The sequence below is a fragment of the Portunus trituberculatus genome, chromosome 12 (genome assembly GCF_017591435.1).
Source record: "Portunus trituberculatus isolate SZX2019 chromosome 12, ASM1759143v1, whole genome shotgun sequence".
Classification (NCBI taxonomy): Eukaryota; Metazoa; Arthropoda; class Malacostraca; order Decapoda; family Portunidae; genus Portunus; species Portunus trituberculatus.
This window is the reverse complement of record NC_059266.1, coordinates 11,961,032-11,974,804: the sequence shown is the minus strand read 5'-3', so window position 1 is coordinate 11,974,804 and position 13,773 is coordinate 11,961,032. Positions and strand designations below refer to the sequence as shown.

General features: G+C 39.3%; 1 protein-coding gene across 1 annotated transcript in view; it reads right to left on the bottom strand.

Moving 5' to 3' along the window:
• The window catches only part of LOC123502855 (organic cation transporter protein-like), a 34,707-nt gene extending 21,516 nt beyond the window's left edge, over positions 1-13,191 (bottom strand). Inside the window, exons 1-4 of the mRNA XM_045252128.1 lie at positions 13,179-13,191; positions 11,275-11,372; positions 7,859-7,976; positions 6,041-6,275 (exon numbers count right to left, since the gene is read on the bottom strand). Coding sequence (XP_045108063.1) covers positions 6,041-6,275; positions 7,859-7,976; positions 11,275-11,362 — 441 coding nt within the window. The 5' untranslated portion in view covers positions 11,363-11,372; positions 13,179-13,191. The remainder of the gene's footprint in view (positions 1-6,040; positions 6,276-7,858; positions 7,977-11,274; positions 11,373-13,178) is intronic.
• Between the last annotated feature and the right edge of the window lie 582 nt (positions 13,192-13,773).

Below are 13,773 nucleotides of genomic sequence, written 5' to 3'. Positions count from 1 at the left end.
CATCCGACAAGCTCTTGGGACATTCACTTTCACCAGCTAATGACACTGCTGGCGAATCCATTATCGCCTTTGCACCTCTTCCTCAACTTACGCCATGGTCAGAGCTACCTGCCGTCACGGTGACTTATCTCACCTGCAAGATTATTGAGTCTCCTTTAACGGGCTCGTTGGAGCCCGTGTCAACACTCAAGTCTGATGTTAACAAACCTATCCAACACACCAACAACCTCCTTGTGAGGCTACTCTAGGGAAACAGGGAGGCTCTTTGAGAGGAGGAACACAAGACACAAGAAAGACCTACACCAACATAACACAAACTACTTTCTACGAGTATATTCCGACTACTCTAAAGTGGGTCACACGGGAGTGTTTTTCTGACAAGAAGATGCTTAGATATGTTGGTACCGGCAACATTTCACTCCAGCTACTGGTAGGTTCGTCACACGAGTGACGCTCCCGTTCCTGAGTTCTCCTCATCAAAGCAGAACAAATGGGATCATAGACGACGACCAGATGAGGCGACTAACTATTATCGTTCTTAATGTAATGATTATTCAAAGAACTGAAAGCATAAAACGTAACTCGGCAAAACAGTAGGGTTCAACGCAGAGAACAGAGTGTCTTGATGATGAGAGCGGTGGGTCATCTGGTTCTGGTGATCGTTGTGAAGAATTGCGTTTTCAACGGCTCATTTCAATGGCGTGTTTCCTTCACTTTTAATTTATATAATGATATAATTAGTTATTCGGTTTTTGTTAAAAATATTTCACATGTATGTGAGTGTTCGTGTGACAGTATGGCAATGTTTACAAACAAAGATGGCAGAAGAGTTCCATCATAAGCGAGGTCCGGAATTCAGAAGATAAGATGCTGGAAGATGATAGTAGATGCTATTAGGTGCTGGAAGATACTGGTAATAACCCTCGCGTGATGCCCCTTAATCTTCTATTTATCATGTTTCTTTCTTTTGAATCCAGCGTCTAACTATTATCAAAAGTAGTAATAGGATGTCAAAAATAATTTGGATAAAAGAAAGTTATACCAAAAACCTTTTTCTTTCTGTATATTTAGAGTTGACAAATTGTGAACTTTAATTAAGAGGGTCAGTAGAGTGACGGTGTGAGACCTAACGATTTAACTATCCCACCACGTACAGCCTTAAAACACTTTGTCATTTGTCGAGTGGTTTAAAGTTACCTACAGATCACCATGATACCCTGGTTCTAGATGGTTACACCCAAGATGAGTTTCGGGGTGATGTGGACCTTAATATGGGTACCACTATAAATAAAACTGCCTGTGCCACTAATGGGCAGAAGCTGAACAGCGCTTCCCATACACTCTTCAAGTGTGCCTACAGGCGCTATAGGCCTAACGTAGAAAAAAAAATGTTGAATAGAGCTCCTGGACTTTCCATTTGCCAATCTACCATTCTATATGCAGGATGTCCGTGAGATAAGCTACATACTTTGGGACAGTTCAAGTAATTCTAAGAAAAAAAAATAAATAAATACTCTATACACATGCTGTGTTTTGCTTTATTTTATGATAAATTAAGGTAGAAGTTTTGTGTAACGGCTTTTGCTCCCCCCTTAGTGGGCCTCAGCTAACCCGTCTCCCACCTCCCCGGTGCACTAAGAACACGAATCTTGCTTCGCAACATTAAAATATCATTATTCTGTGTGATGTATGCAGTCAGAACCTTACAGGAAACAATTAACAGATGAAAAATAAAATTTCTCGTTATGTCAGTGACGAAAATGCACAGATAAAAAACTAATACAGTGGCACTTTTTGTGTTTGTGTATCAAACATTCACTCATTTCATGATGATTGCCCGGTGTCCGCGCCACTCCTGTTAAGATTACTTTAGATTACACGATATTCTTTCTAAGTAATGTCACACTGTGTTTTGTTCTGCAAATTTTGCCCCTTATTTATTTGCATTTGTACTGTTGTGCTGATGGTGCGGCTGTGTTGTCATTTGGACGAAACTGTGTTGAGCTGTATTCCCATGACAGAATGAATATCATGTCATGAATATCCTCACAGGAATAACACGACAGAATATTCAATGCTACTGAATCTTTGAGGAATCTTCACCGTAACAAAACACACACATAACTTTAGGAGTCAGATGATGGCGAGGTTTATATCATGTAGAAACGTCAACTGTTTGTGGTGAGCTGGTGCTGGGTGGCTGTCACAAGACGTTGCCATGTATGTTTAAAAAGTAGCGCTTAAGAACCACTATATTGATTTGTTATCTGCACATTTTCTTCACTGGCGCAATAAGAAAATTGATTAGTCATCTGCTAACTGTAAGACTGAAGGCATACATCACACACTATGGGCATAGCATAGACAGTTAAACACACCACATCCTCTTTAGTTTTTGCATTGCAGTTATTTGTTCACCTGTGATCGGCCAGTGAGCTACTTTTTTTTTTTTTATGAGAGGACTCCGCGATTTTGGTTGCTAAGCATTGTGCCAGTGGACACACTGAACATTCCTTTCCCCGCGTGGCGTCTCTGGCTGATCTGACGATTCCAATTTTCTCTTTTTAACTAGAAACGCGTTATTTCTAGCGCGTTCAACATTGGTTCTGCGCGTTTTTTAGAAAACTGCGCCTGGCGCTTTTTATAGCGCGAAATTACAAAACTTAGCGTGACGGAATCTCCCAATCGCAGTATTCTCAAAGCCAGGCGGCGCTGCGGTAGGTCAATTTCTCAGACTGAGTTTCATTGCAACGCTTCTCTCTTGGATGTTACGCTCCGAGTTGTATTGTACTGCAGTGTATACGATGTGACCATGGCTCCATACGACCAGTATTACAGAAGAAGCTGGGAGTCTTTTCTGATCTGAAGGACTGGTTGCGGCCATTTGAGGATGATAAGAAGAAAGCATTTTGTCTCCTCAGTAAGCTTGTCATAAATGCCAAGTTCAGTGACTTAGGGAACACACACAAATGCAAAAACACGTAAAAGCTCCAGATCCATTCAGTAGTATTCGTCAGGCGAAATTATAATTTCCCAAAGTTTTTGAAAAGTTATCTCTTGCCACCAGTGAAGCCAAAGGCCGCATCGCACTTCTTGTTGCAGGAAAGTGTTAATTCAATACTACTCATGCCATTACTGAGTATAACAACCACTCCGGGGCGCTAGCCAAGGGTATCTTCTAGGTATCGGTACGCCAGGTTATTGACACTCGTTCAATTTTCTTACGGTGCTTTACTTCGTCACCCATATGATGAACGTAGCAGTGAACGTAGCAGTGAACGTAACTGTGAACGGTCCAACAATCTCTGGCGCTTAAAGGTTTAAGGAATCACAGGTATAAATCCAAAGGGTGTTTACAGCTGCTGTACCGCAGACAGATTACCGGCTTAACCTCCCTGCGTGAACTACACTGTTTCAGTTCGCCTTTCAGAGTGTTCCATACACTCTGCTTATACCTAAACGAGCTAGTAGTTAAGACTAAGTAATTACAATATAAAACAATATCAAGAGAATAAATTTCCTCAATAACCACCACCAAACACCGTGTTACGCTGAGGTCTGCAGAAAGATATTTGGTGACAGTGAAGTTGCAAAGAACGTAAATGTGGAACAACAGAAATGCAGAGATATAGTATGTATTGTACTTCAACCACATTTTATCAAAGATTTACTCAGTGATACTGCCAATGAAAAATATAGTTTAATATTTTATGAATCTACAGGAATGCTAGCTGCCATGTACCGTCGGTTGCTATGTACCGGCTCCTACGTACCACTTCTTTGGCTTATATGTACCATTGGTGGACTGCTATGTACCGGCTCCTTTGTACCACTGTTTGGGTTGTATGTACCAAACAAGGTTGCTATGTACCAGATAACAAGTAGGAAGATAAAATACTTATTGTAAGAAAAATTAAAAACACATGACAAACATTAAAATCGCATACAATAATTAAAATTTGTCAACCAATAAAATTGAGCATACTGTACATTGACTTAATACAAGCTTAGTTCTCAGCATGAACCAGCAGTTCAGCGCACTGGTTTAGAAATTCTGATGTTGTTATGGATTTATTCTCATATTTCATCCATAGGTCATCGAGGTCAAAATGCTTTTGGATAGCATGTTTCCTTTGGTATATATATATATATATATATATATATATATATATATATATATATATATATATATATATATATATATATATATATATATATATATATATATATATATATATATATATATATATATATATATATATATATATATATATATATATATATATATATATATATATATATATATATATATATATATATATATATATATATATATATATGGTGCCACACGTCTGCATCGTTATTAGTCCGAACAGGGCGCTTATAAGAGCTCCAAGAATGTGGGAGATGCATCTCGTTCCTGATCCACTTTTTTCATAGTAGGTAATGAGATCTTGAAGTCGATGATCAGGAAGTGGCTGGCTAATGATATGACGAAAAGCTAGCTCTATATGAGATGGAGGTAAGTTTAGCAGCACCATTAACTGCCGAATGAATTGTCTTACAGCGAGTTTTGTAGACTTAGTCTTTCCACTCTGCGGTACACTGCTTGGGCCCAGTGAAACCAGCAGCCATGAAGGGAAGCCTCGGGAAAGCAAACTCGCACTGCTGACCAAAGTGCTCTTTCGAAATCCAAAATCCAAAACAATTTCACAAACGGATGTTGACGTTAAATCAGTAATTTTTCTTATGACAACTACATAGTCCTTTTCTTTCTTCTTGACATTAGGACAAAACACAATGGAACCTGTTTCATAATTCCATCCTTCTTTATAAAACTGTGCACACTTACACACTGTACACACTTTTCAGAGACGACCAACCATTCAGGAAGTCAACAGATTACGCAAGGACGCCACAAAATGCCTGACTTCTGAATTTTATGATTTCTGATTGGGGCAGAGAAAACTTAGTAGTGTTCAATGCTGAAAGACTCAATTCCTCCATCTTTCAACTCGACATAACCTTCCAGACAAATATCACCTCTACTTTAATGACACTTAACTGTCCCCCCCTTCTACACTGAACATCTTCAGTCTGTTCTTTACTCATAATCAAAACTGGAAACTTCAAATCTTATCTCTTGTTAAAACAGTTTCTATGAAGTTAGGCGTTCTGAGGTGTCTCCGCCAATTTTTCTTATCCCTCCAACTACTGATTTTGTACAAGGACCTTATCCGTCCATGTATGGAGTACTCTTCGCATGTTTGGGGGGGTTTAACTCACACAGTTTTGTTAAATAGGGTGAAATCAAAAGTTTTTAGTCTCATCAACTTTTCTCCTCTGGCTGACTGTCTTCAGCTTCTTTCTCACCGCCGAAACATTGCATCTCTTTCTATCTTTTATCGCTATTTTCATGTTAACTGCCCTTCTGATTTGACTAACTGCATGCCTCCCTTCCTCCTGCGGCCTCGTTGCGCCTTTCTTCTTCCTTTCACTCCTATTCCGTCCCTAATGCAAGAGTTAACCAATACTTTCAATCATTTATTCTTCCTCTGGTAAACTCTAGAACTTCTTGCCTGCTTCTGTGTTTCTATTTTCCTGCTAATTGACTTCTTTTAAGAGAGCTTTCATGACATTTATCCCACACTTTTGGGATAACTGGGCCTTTTGCGAACTGGCCTTTCTTTATTTTTTTCTCTCTCCTTAGCCGGCTTCCCTTCTTGCATAAAAAGAATAAATAAACAACTACTACTTTAACTACTACTACTAACATTATTATCATTGTTATTATTTTCTTTATTATTATTTCTATCAAAATTATAATTAGAATTATTATTATTATCCTTATCATTATTATTATCATTATCATTATTGTTATTATTATTATTATTATTATTATTATCATTATTATTATTATAGTTATTATTATTATCATTTCCATTTTTATTATCATTAATATCACCATCATCATTATCATTACTACTGTTACACTTTCTACTACTAAAGTAACTACTACAACGCTCATCTTATACCTCACCTGGGAGACGATTGTTGATATGTACTCGGAGTCATCGTATTGAATGTAGGGACACGTTGCCATACCGGTGGCGTGGAACCAAGGCGGAGCCTGAGATGGAGAGCTTGAAGAATTTTCAGATTGAGAAAACGGGGTAGAGGGTTCCAAGCACTTGCTGTCAAAGAAATCTTGCGGGGCCATCTTTTTGATGCCATCGGAGGAGAAGAAGGCATCCACTTCGATATCAGATGAGACACTGGCAAAGAGAGAGAGAGAGAGAGAGAGAGAGAGAGAGAGAGAGAGAGAGAGAGAGAGAGAGAGAGAGAGAGAGAGAGAGAGAGAGAGAGAGAGGGAGAGAGAGAGAGAAAATAAATATATAAATAAGATAAATTATTCATTATGAATTATTTAATTTACAGCGGCAATGAAGTTAAGAATGGAAATATGAAGGATGAACATACTCAAAATCATTCAGTGTTGAATTACAAGTTATAGTGCAATTCAAACTTCCTATTCCCCTTTTCATCTCTTCTCCCCGTTTAAGACTCTTTTTGTACATGAGTTTATAAGAACATAAGATTATAAGAAAATAAGTAAAGCTTCATGAAGTCATAAGACCGTGAGATCGGGCAGACGTCCACGCGTAAGGTTCGAGTCCCACCACATACCGCCTTGAAACTATGCCATTTGTTGAGTGGTTTAAAGTTACCTACATGTCACCATGGTACCCAGGTTCTAGGTGGTTACACCAAAGATGCGCTGGGGTGGTGATATGGACCTTAATATGGGTACCACTATGAATAAAATTGCCTGCTCCATTAGTGAGTGGAAGCTGAACAGCTCTTCTCATACTCTTCAAGGCGCTATAGGTCATAGCGTAAAAAAAATTAAATAAATAAATAAAAAAAATTTAAGTAGTCCTTGTATGATATATACCTATTTATTTCCAACTATCATCTCCTTCGATAAGATTGTTGAATGCTCTTCTTAACTTCCATAATGAGTTACCTCACACACCTAAGTATTAATACATAGTCCGTTCCATTTTTCCTATTTTATTCGAGAGCCAATGCCTTCCTATCTCTTTTCAAAATCAAAATTGGAACCCGTTATTTTTCCTATTATGATTACTTATCGTGAAAATTTTGCTAGCGTGCCGTTTTCATAACTCCCATAGCCCTTAATAACTTCCATCAAATTCTTCCTTAATCTTCGTCTCTAATGATTATAAACTTGACATGTTCAATCTTGCTTCGTAAGGAATGTCCATAATCCCTTTTTGGGTAACTCTCGGATGTGAACGGGGACTGCCATTCTAGGTGGGCCTTTATTATTATTATTATAATTATTATTACTATTATTACTATCATTATTATTGTTATTATTATTATTATTATTATTATTATTATTATTATTATTATTATTTGTTTTTTACTTATTCTGCTGCACTTGCCCAGTTTTTTCTTCTCACATGAAAATACTACTACTACTACTACTACTACTATTACTACTACTACTATTACTACTACTACTACTACTACTATTACTACTACTATTAATCAAAATAATCAACACACACACACACACACACACACACACACACACACACACACACACACACACACACACACACACACACACACACACACACACACACACACACACACACACACCTTGTTGTCCCGGTGTGTGGTGTGTGCCTGGTCTCAGGCCTATCCGAAGATCAGAAATAATGAGCTCTGAGCTCGTTCCGTAGGGTAACGTCTGGCTGTCTCGTCAGAGACTGCAGCAGATCAAACAGTGAAACACACACACACACACAGAAACATAAGCACTTACCTGTCAGGCACAAGGTAGACGACGTCCTCCAACTGCAGTGAGGCGGAGGTGTGGCATCGGAATGGAAGAGTGATGCTAAGCAGGGAAGCAATGATGAGCTGAATTTGAACTATATTGGCTGCAAGGAAGAAATTCACTGTTAGATGTGTGAAAATTCATGTGGTCAAGAGAGAGAGAGAGAGAGAGAGAGAGAGAGAGAGAGAGAGAGAGAGAGAGAGAGAGAGAGAGAGAGAGAGAGAGAGAGAGAGAGAGAGAGAGAGAGAGAGAGAGAGAGAGAGAGAGAGAGAGAGAGAGAGAGAGAGAGAGAGAGAGAGAGAGAGAGAGAGAGAGAGAGAGAGAGAGAGAGAGAGAGAGAGAGAGAGAGAGAGAGAGAGAGAGAGAGAGAGAGAGAGAGAGAGAGAGAGAGAGAGAGAGAGAGAGAGAGAGAGAGAGAGAGAGAGAGAGAGAGAGAGAGAGAGAGAGAGAGAGAGAGAGAGAGAGAGAGAGAGAGAGAGAGAGAGAGAGAGAGAGAGAGAGAGAGAGAGAGAGAGAGAGAGAGAGAGAGAGAGAGAGAGAGAGAGAGAGAGAGAGAGAGAGAGAGAGAGAGAGAGAGAGAGAGAGAGAGAGAGAGAGAGAGAGAGAGAGAGAGAGAGAGAGAGAGAGAGAGAGAGAGAGAGAGAGAGAGAGAGAGAGAGAGAGAGAGAGAGAGAGAGAGAGAGAGAGAGAGAGAGAGAGAGAGAGAGAGAGAGAGAGAGAGAGAGAGAGAGAGAGAGAGAGAGAGAGAGAGAGAGAGAGAGAGAGAGAGAGAGAGAGAGAGAGAGAGAGAGAGAGAGAGAGAGAGAGAGAGAGAGAGAGAGAGAGAGAGAGAGAGAGAGAGAGAGAGAGAGAGAGAGAGAGAGAGAGAGAGAGAGAGAGAGAGAGAGAGAGAGAGAGAGAGAGAGAGAGAGAGAGAGAGAGAGAGAGAGAGAGAGAGAGAGAGAGAGAGAGAGAGAGAGAGAGAGAGAGAGAGAGAGAGAGAGAGAGAGAGAGAGAGAGAGAGAGAGAGAGAGAGAGAGAGAGAGAGAGAGAGAGAGAGAGAGAGAGAGAGAGAGAGAGAGAGAGAGAGAGAGAGAGAGAGAGAGAGAGAGAGAGAGAGAGAGAGAGAGAGAGAGAGAGAGAGAGAGAGAGAGAGAGAGAGAGAGAGAGAGAGAGTTTTGACCCTACAGTGGCGTCAAATGATCAAACGGGTGGGACCTCTGAGCCTCGTTGAAACCTTTGTATTCACCCAAAGGTGACAAAAAAAAAAAAAAGCCAGAAATATTTACCTAATCCAAGAACCACAAAAAAAGGCAGTGATCTTCTGCCACAGCCCACTGCCCCCAACACCTCCTCGATGCGCTCACCCGCCAGCATGACGTCGCCCTGTACGAGAAAATGAGATTGTCATCAATGTAGCATTATCTTATCATGGTCATATTATTGAAATATTAATAAAACCATGTTTCATATTGAATTTCGTGAATCTTTTTTTTTTCAGCAACGGTGAAAGCACTGCTATATTGATATCTTAATTAATTGAATTGCATTAAGATGCCAGTATTATAATATATATATATATATATATATATATATATATATATATATATATATATATATATATATATATATATATATATATATATATATAATTACGCAAGAGGGAAACTGGCCAAGGGAAACAAAATAAACAAAAAAAAAAAGCCCACTTGATTGCCAGTTTCGTAAAGATAATAAGAGTTAGCTGAAACTCAGGAACAAAAGTATTGAAACTTCCTCTTGAAAACAAGTCAAGTCGTACGAAGATGGAAATAGAGAAGCAGGCAGGGAGTTTCAGAGTTTACCAGAGAGAGGAATGAAGGACACGCTGGCTGGCTGTAGATGACTGTATTGCGACAGGACAAGCAAAAACAGCTTTGGCAAACCCTCGAGAGCGTACCTGCCTCAAAGACTCCAGCCCAACTAAAGCTTGCTGGTGTTGCTGGGGTGCTATATTTGGGAGGTACAAGGAAAGGAACATACTATTTACTACATATCCACAGTACAGACATGTGGTTCTTGTAAAATCATTTGATGTTTTTTTTCTGGTCGCTGTCTTGATGACGTTGGTAATTTGTGTTTTATATCCGTTGTTAACGAGCACTTAAGGCGTGTTCACATGTACCAATTTGCGGTGAAATTTTACTTATGTAGAGATTTCGACTCATTCCTTCTAGTCTGAAAGTGTCACACTTAGCGCCCGGAATGTATCGACTAGTTGGCGCCTTGGCGGGAAGTGAGTGTAAACAAACAGCTACCCGCGAAGATGTCTTTCTCCAGTGACGATGCTGAAGCTGTGGTTGCTCTTCTTTTGGCGTACCGGAAGAGTCAACAGTAAAGAAAATGGCTGTGGATACGTCCCTGGCTAAGCAAAAGAAAAGAAAAGAGTGTCTACCACATTCTAAATTAGCCTACATTTAAATTGTTAATCTTAAGAAGACTGTGCACAATTATGATCAAATTAAATCCTGACAAGTGTTCAATCCTCACCTCCACCAACACCCTGCACTGAGGGAAACACTTCTTGTAGATTGGCAGCTATTTCGTCGAACGACGAATTGCACATGCTTTTTAAATTTTTTTTTATTGTATAATTCATTTCTGGGATCCCAGATGTGTTCTTTTCCCTCACCAACTCTTTAATATCTTCTCTATACCTGGAGACAATATTTTCAAGGCTTACTTCGTGACGCCACGACGTAAATAAAGTCGCAATCGACTAGCAACATTAACATGCTGGTCTTGTTTTGTGACTGTTTTATCCAGTCGCTACGCAACGATTTTGAGTCGAGAGAGAGAGAGAGAGAGAGAGAGAGAGAGAGAGAGAGAGAGAGAGAGAGAGAGAGAGAGAGAGAGAGAGAGAGAGAGAGAGAGAGAGAGAGAGAGAGAGAGAGAGAGAGAGAGAGAGAGAGAGAGAGAGAGAGAGAGAGAGAGAGAGAGAGAGAGAGAGAGAGAGAGAGAGAGAGAGAGAGAGAGAGAGAGAGAGAGAGAGAGAGAGAGAGAGAGAGAGAGAGAGAGAGAGAGAGAGAGAGAGAGAGAGAGAGAGAGAGAGAGAGAGAGAGAGAGAGAGAGAGAGAGAGAGAGAGAGAGAGAGAGAGAGAGAGAGAGAGAGAGAGAGAGAGAGAGAGAGAGAGAGAGAGAGAGAGAGAGAGAGAGAGAGAGAGAGAGAGAGAGAGAGAGAGAGAGAGAGAGAGAGAGAGAGAGAGAGAGAGAGAGAGAGAGAGAGAGAGAGAGAGAGAGAGAGAGAGAGAGAGAGAGAGAGAGAGAGAGTTTGGACCCTACAGTGGCGTCAAATGATCAAACGGGGTGGGACCTCTGAGCCTCGTTGAAACCTTGTATTCACCCAAAGGTGACAAAAAAAAAAAAAAGCCAGAAATATTTACCTAATCCAAGAACCACAAAAAAAGGCAGCGATCTTCTGCCACAGCCCACTGCCCCCAACACCTCCTCGATGCGCTCACCCGCCAGCATGACGTCGCCCCTGTACGAGAAAAATGAGATTGTCATCAATGTAGCATTATCTTATCATGGTCATATTATTGAAATATTAATAAAACCATGTTTCATATTGAATTTCGTGAATCTTTTTTTTTCAGCAACGGTGAAAGCACTGCTATATTGATATCTTAATTAATTGAATTGCATTAAGATGCCAGCTGGTATTATAATATATATATATATATATATATATATATATATATATATATATATATATATATATATATATATATATATATAATATACGCAAGAGGGAAACTGGCCAAGGGAAACAAAATAAACAAAAAAAAAAAAGCCCACTTGATTGCCAGTTTCCGTAAAGATAATAAGAGTTAGCTGAAACTCAGGAACAAAAGTATTGAAACTTCCCTCTTGAAAAACAAGTCAAGTCGTACGAAGATGGAAATAGAGAAGCAGGCAGGGAGTTTCAGAGTTTACCAGAGAGAGGAATGAAGGACACGCTGGCTGGCTGTAGATGACTGTATTGCGACAGGACAAGCAAAAAACAGCTTTGGCAAACCCCGAGAGCGTACCCGCCTCAAAGACTCCAGCCCAACTAAAGCTTGCTGGTGTTGCTGGGGTGCTATATTTGGGAGGTACAAGGGAAAGGAACATACTACTTACTACATATCCACAGTACAGACATGTGGTTCTTGTAAAATCATTTGATGTTTTTTTTTTCTGGTCGCTGTCTTGATGACGTTGGTAATTTGTGTTTTTATATCCGTTGTTAACGAGCACTTAAGGCGTGTTCACATGTACCAATTTGCGGGTGAAATTTTACTTATGTAGAGATTTCGACTCATTCCTTCTAGTCTGAAAGTGTCACACTTAGCGCCCGGAATGTATCGACTAGTTGGCGCCTTGGCGGGAAGTGAGTGTAAACAAACAGCTACCCGCGAAGATGTCTTTCTCCAGTGACGATGCTGAAGCTGTGGTTGCTCTTCTTTTGGCGTACCGGAAGAGTCAACAGTAAAGAAAATGGCTGTGGATACGTCCCTGGCTAAGCAAAAGAAAAGAAAGAGTGTCTACCACATTCTAAATTAGCCTACATTTAAATTGTTAATCTTAAGAAGACTGTGCACAATTATGATCAAATTAAATCCTGACAAGTGTTCAATCCTCACCTCCACCAACACCCTGCACTGAGGGAAACACTTCTTGTAGATTGGCAGCTATTTCGTCGAACGACGAATTGCACATGCTTTTTAAATTTTTTTTTATTGTATAATTCATTTCTGGGATCCCAGATGTGTTCTTTTCCCTCACCAACTCTTTAATATCTTCTCTATACCTGGAGACAATATTTTCAAGGCTTACTTCGTGACGCCACGACGTAAATAAAGTCGCAATCGACTAGCAACATTAACATGCTGGTCTTGTTTTGTGACTGCTTTATCCAGTCGCTACGCAACGATTTTGAGTCGGAAAAATTATGTACGCAAAATTTCAGTCACAAATAGGCAAGTGTGAACCGGCCTTTAGTGTTTCTAATTCTTGATGAGTGCTCTCTTCACGTATGCGATATATATATATATATATATATATATATATATATATATATATATATATATATATATATATATATATATATATATATATATATATATATATATATTACATTAACATTTAGTGTGGCATAGTTTTGATATCACATTGATAAAAGGAGTTTATCAAACTCATATGAAATTTCCTCCCTTTAAATTGCTAGCTGAGACATACAAAAAAAAAAAAAAAAAAAAAGATGAACAGTTATCTCATGAAGAAGGACAATCTAGTTGCTTCTCACCCTGTGCCCGGTGCTCGATGTTCTTAGAGAAAACATGCTGTCCTCCTCCTTTCATATATCCTTTCGCCCAGCGATCCATGGCGAGAATTAATGAGTGTGTATATTAGCGTCCATGACTATTACCTTACGTCACCCTTCAAGACTGGGATTCGCACCTAGCTCAGACCACTGCATCTATCACAAATTGTGGATACCTAATATCAGACTCATGCACACACACACACACACACACACACACACACACACACACACACACACACACACACACACACACACACACACACACACACACACACACACACACACACACGGTACTTTGAAAAAATCTGAAATCTAACGCGAGTCCTCGAGCCGTAAGGTTGCATTCATCATAATAGGCCAATACTAACCTCAAATGAAGGATATACAGCAGACAGGAATCTTTATTAATGCACATGGTCTCTGAACCTTTTGTATAGATTATACTTAGTTAAGATAGCAAATAAACTGATGTATTATAAAATATATATATATATATATATATATATATATATATATATATATATATATATATATATATATATATATATATATATATATATATATATATATATAT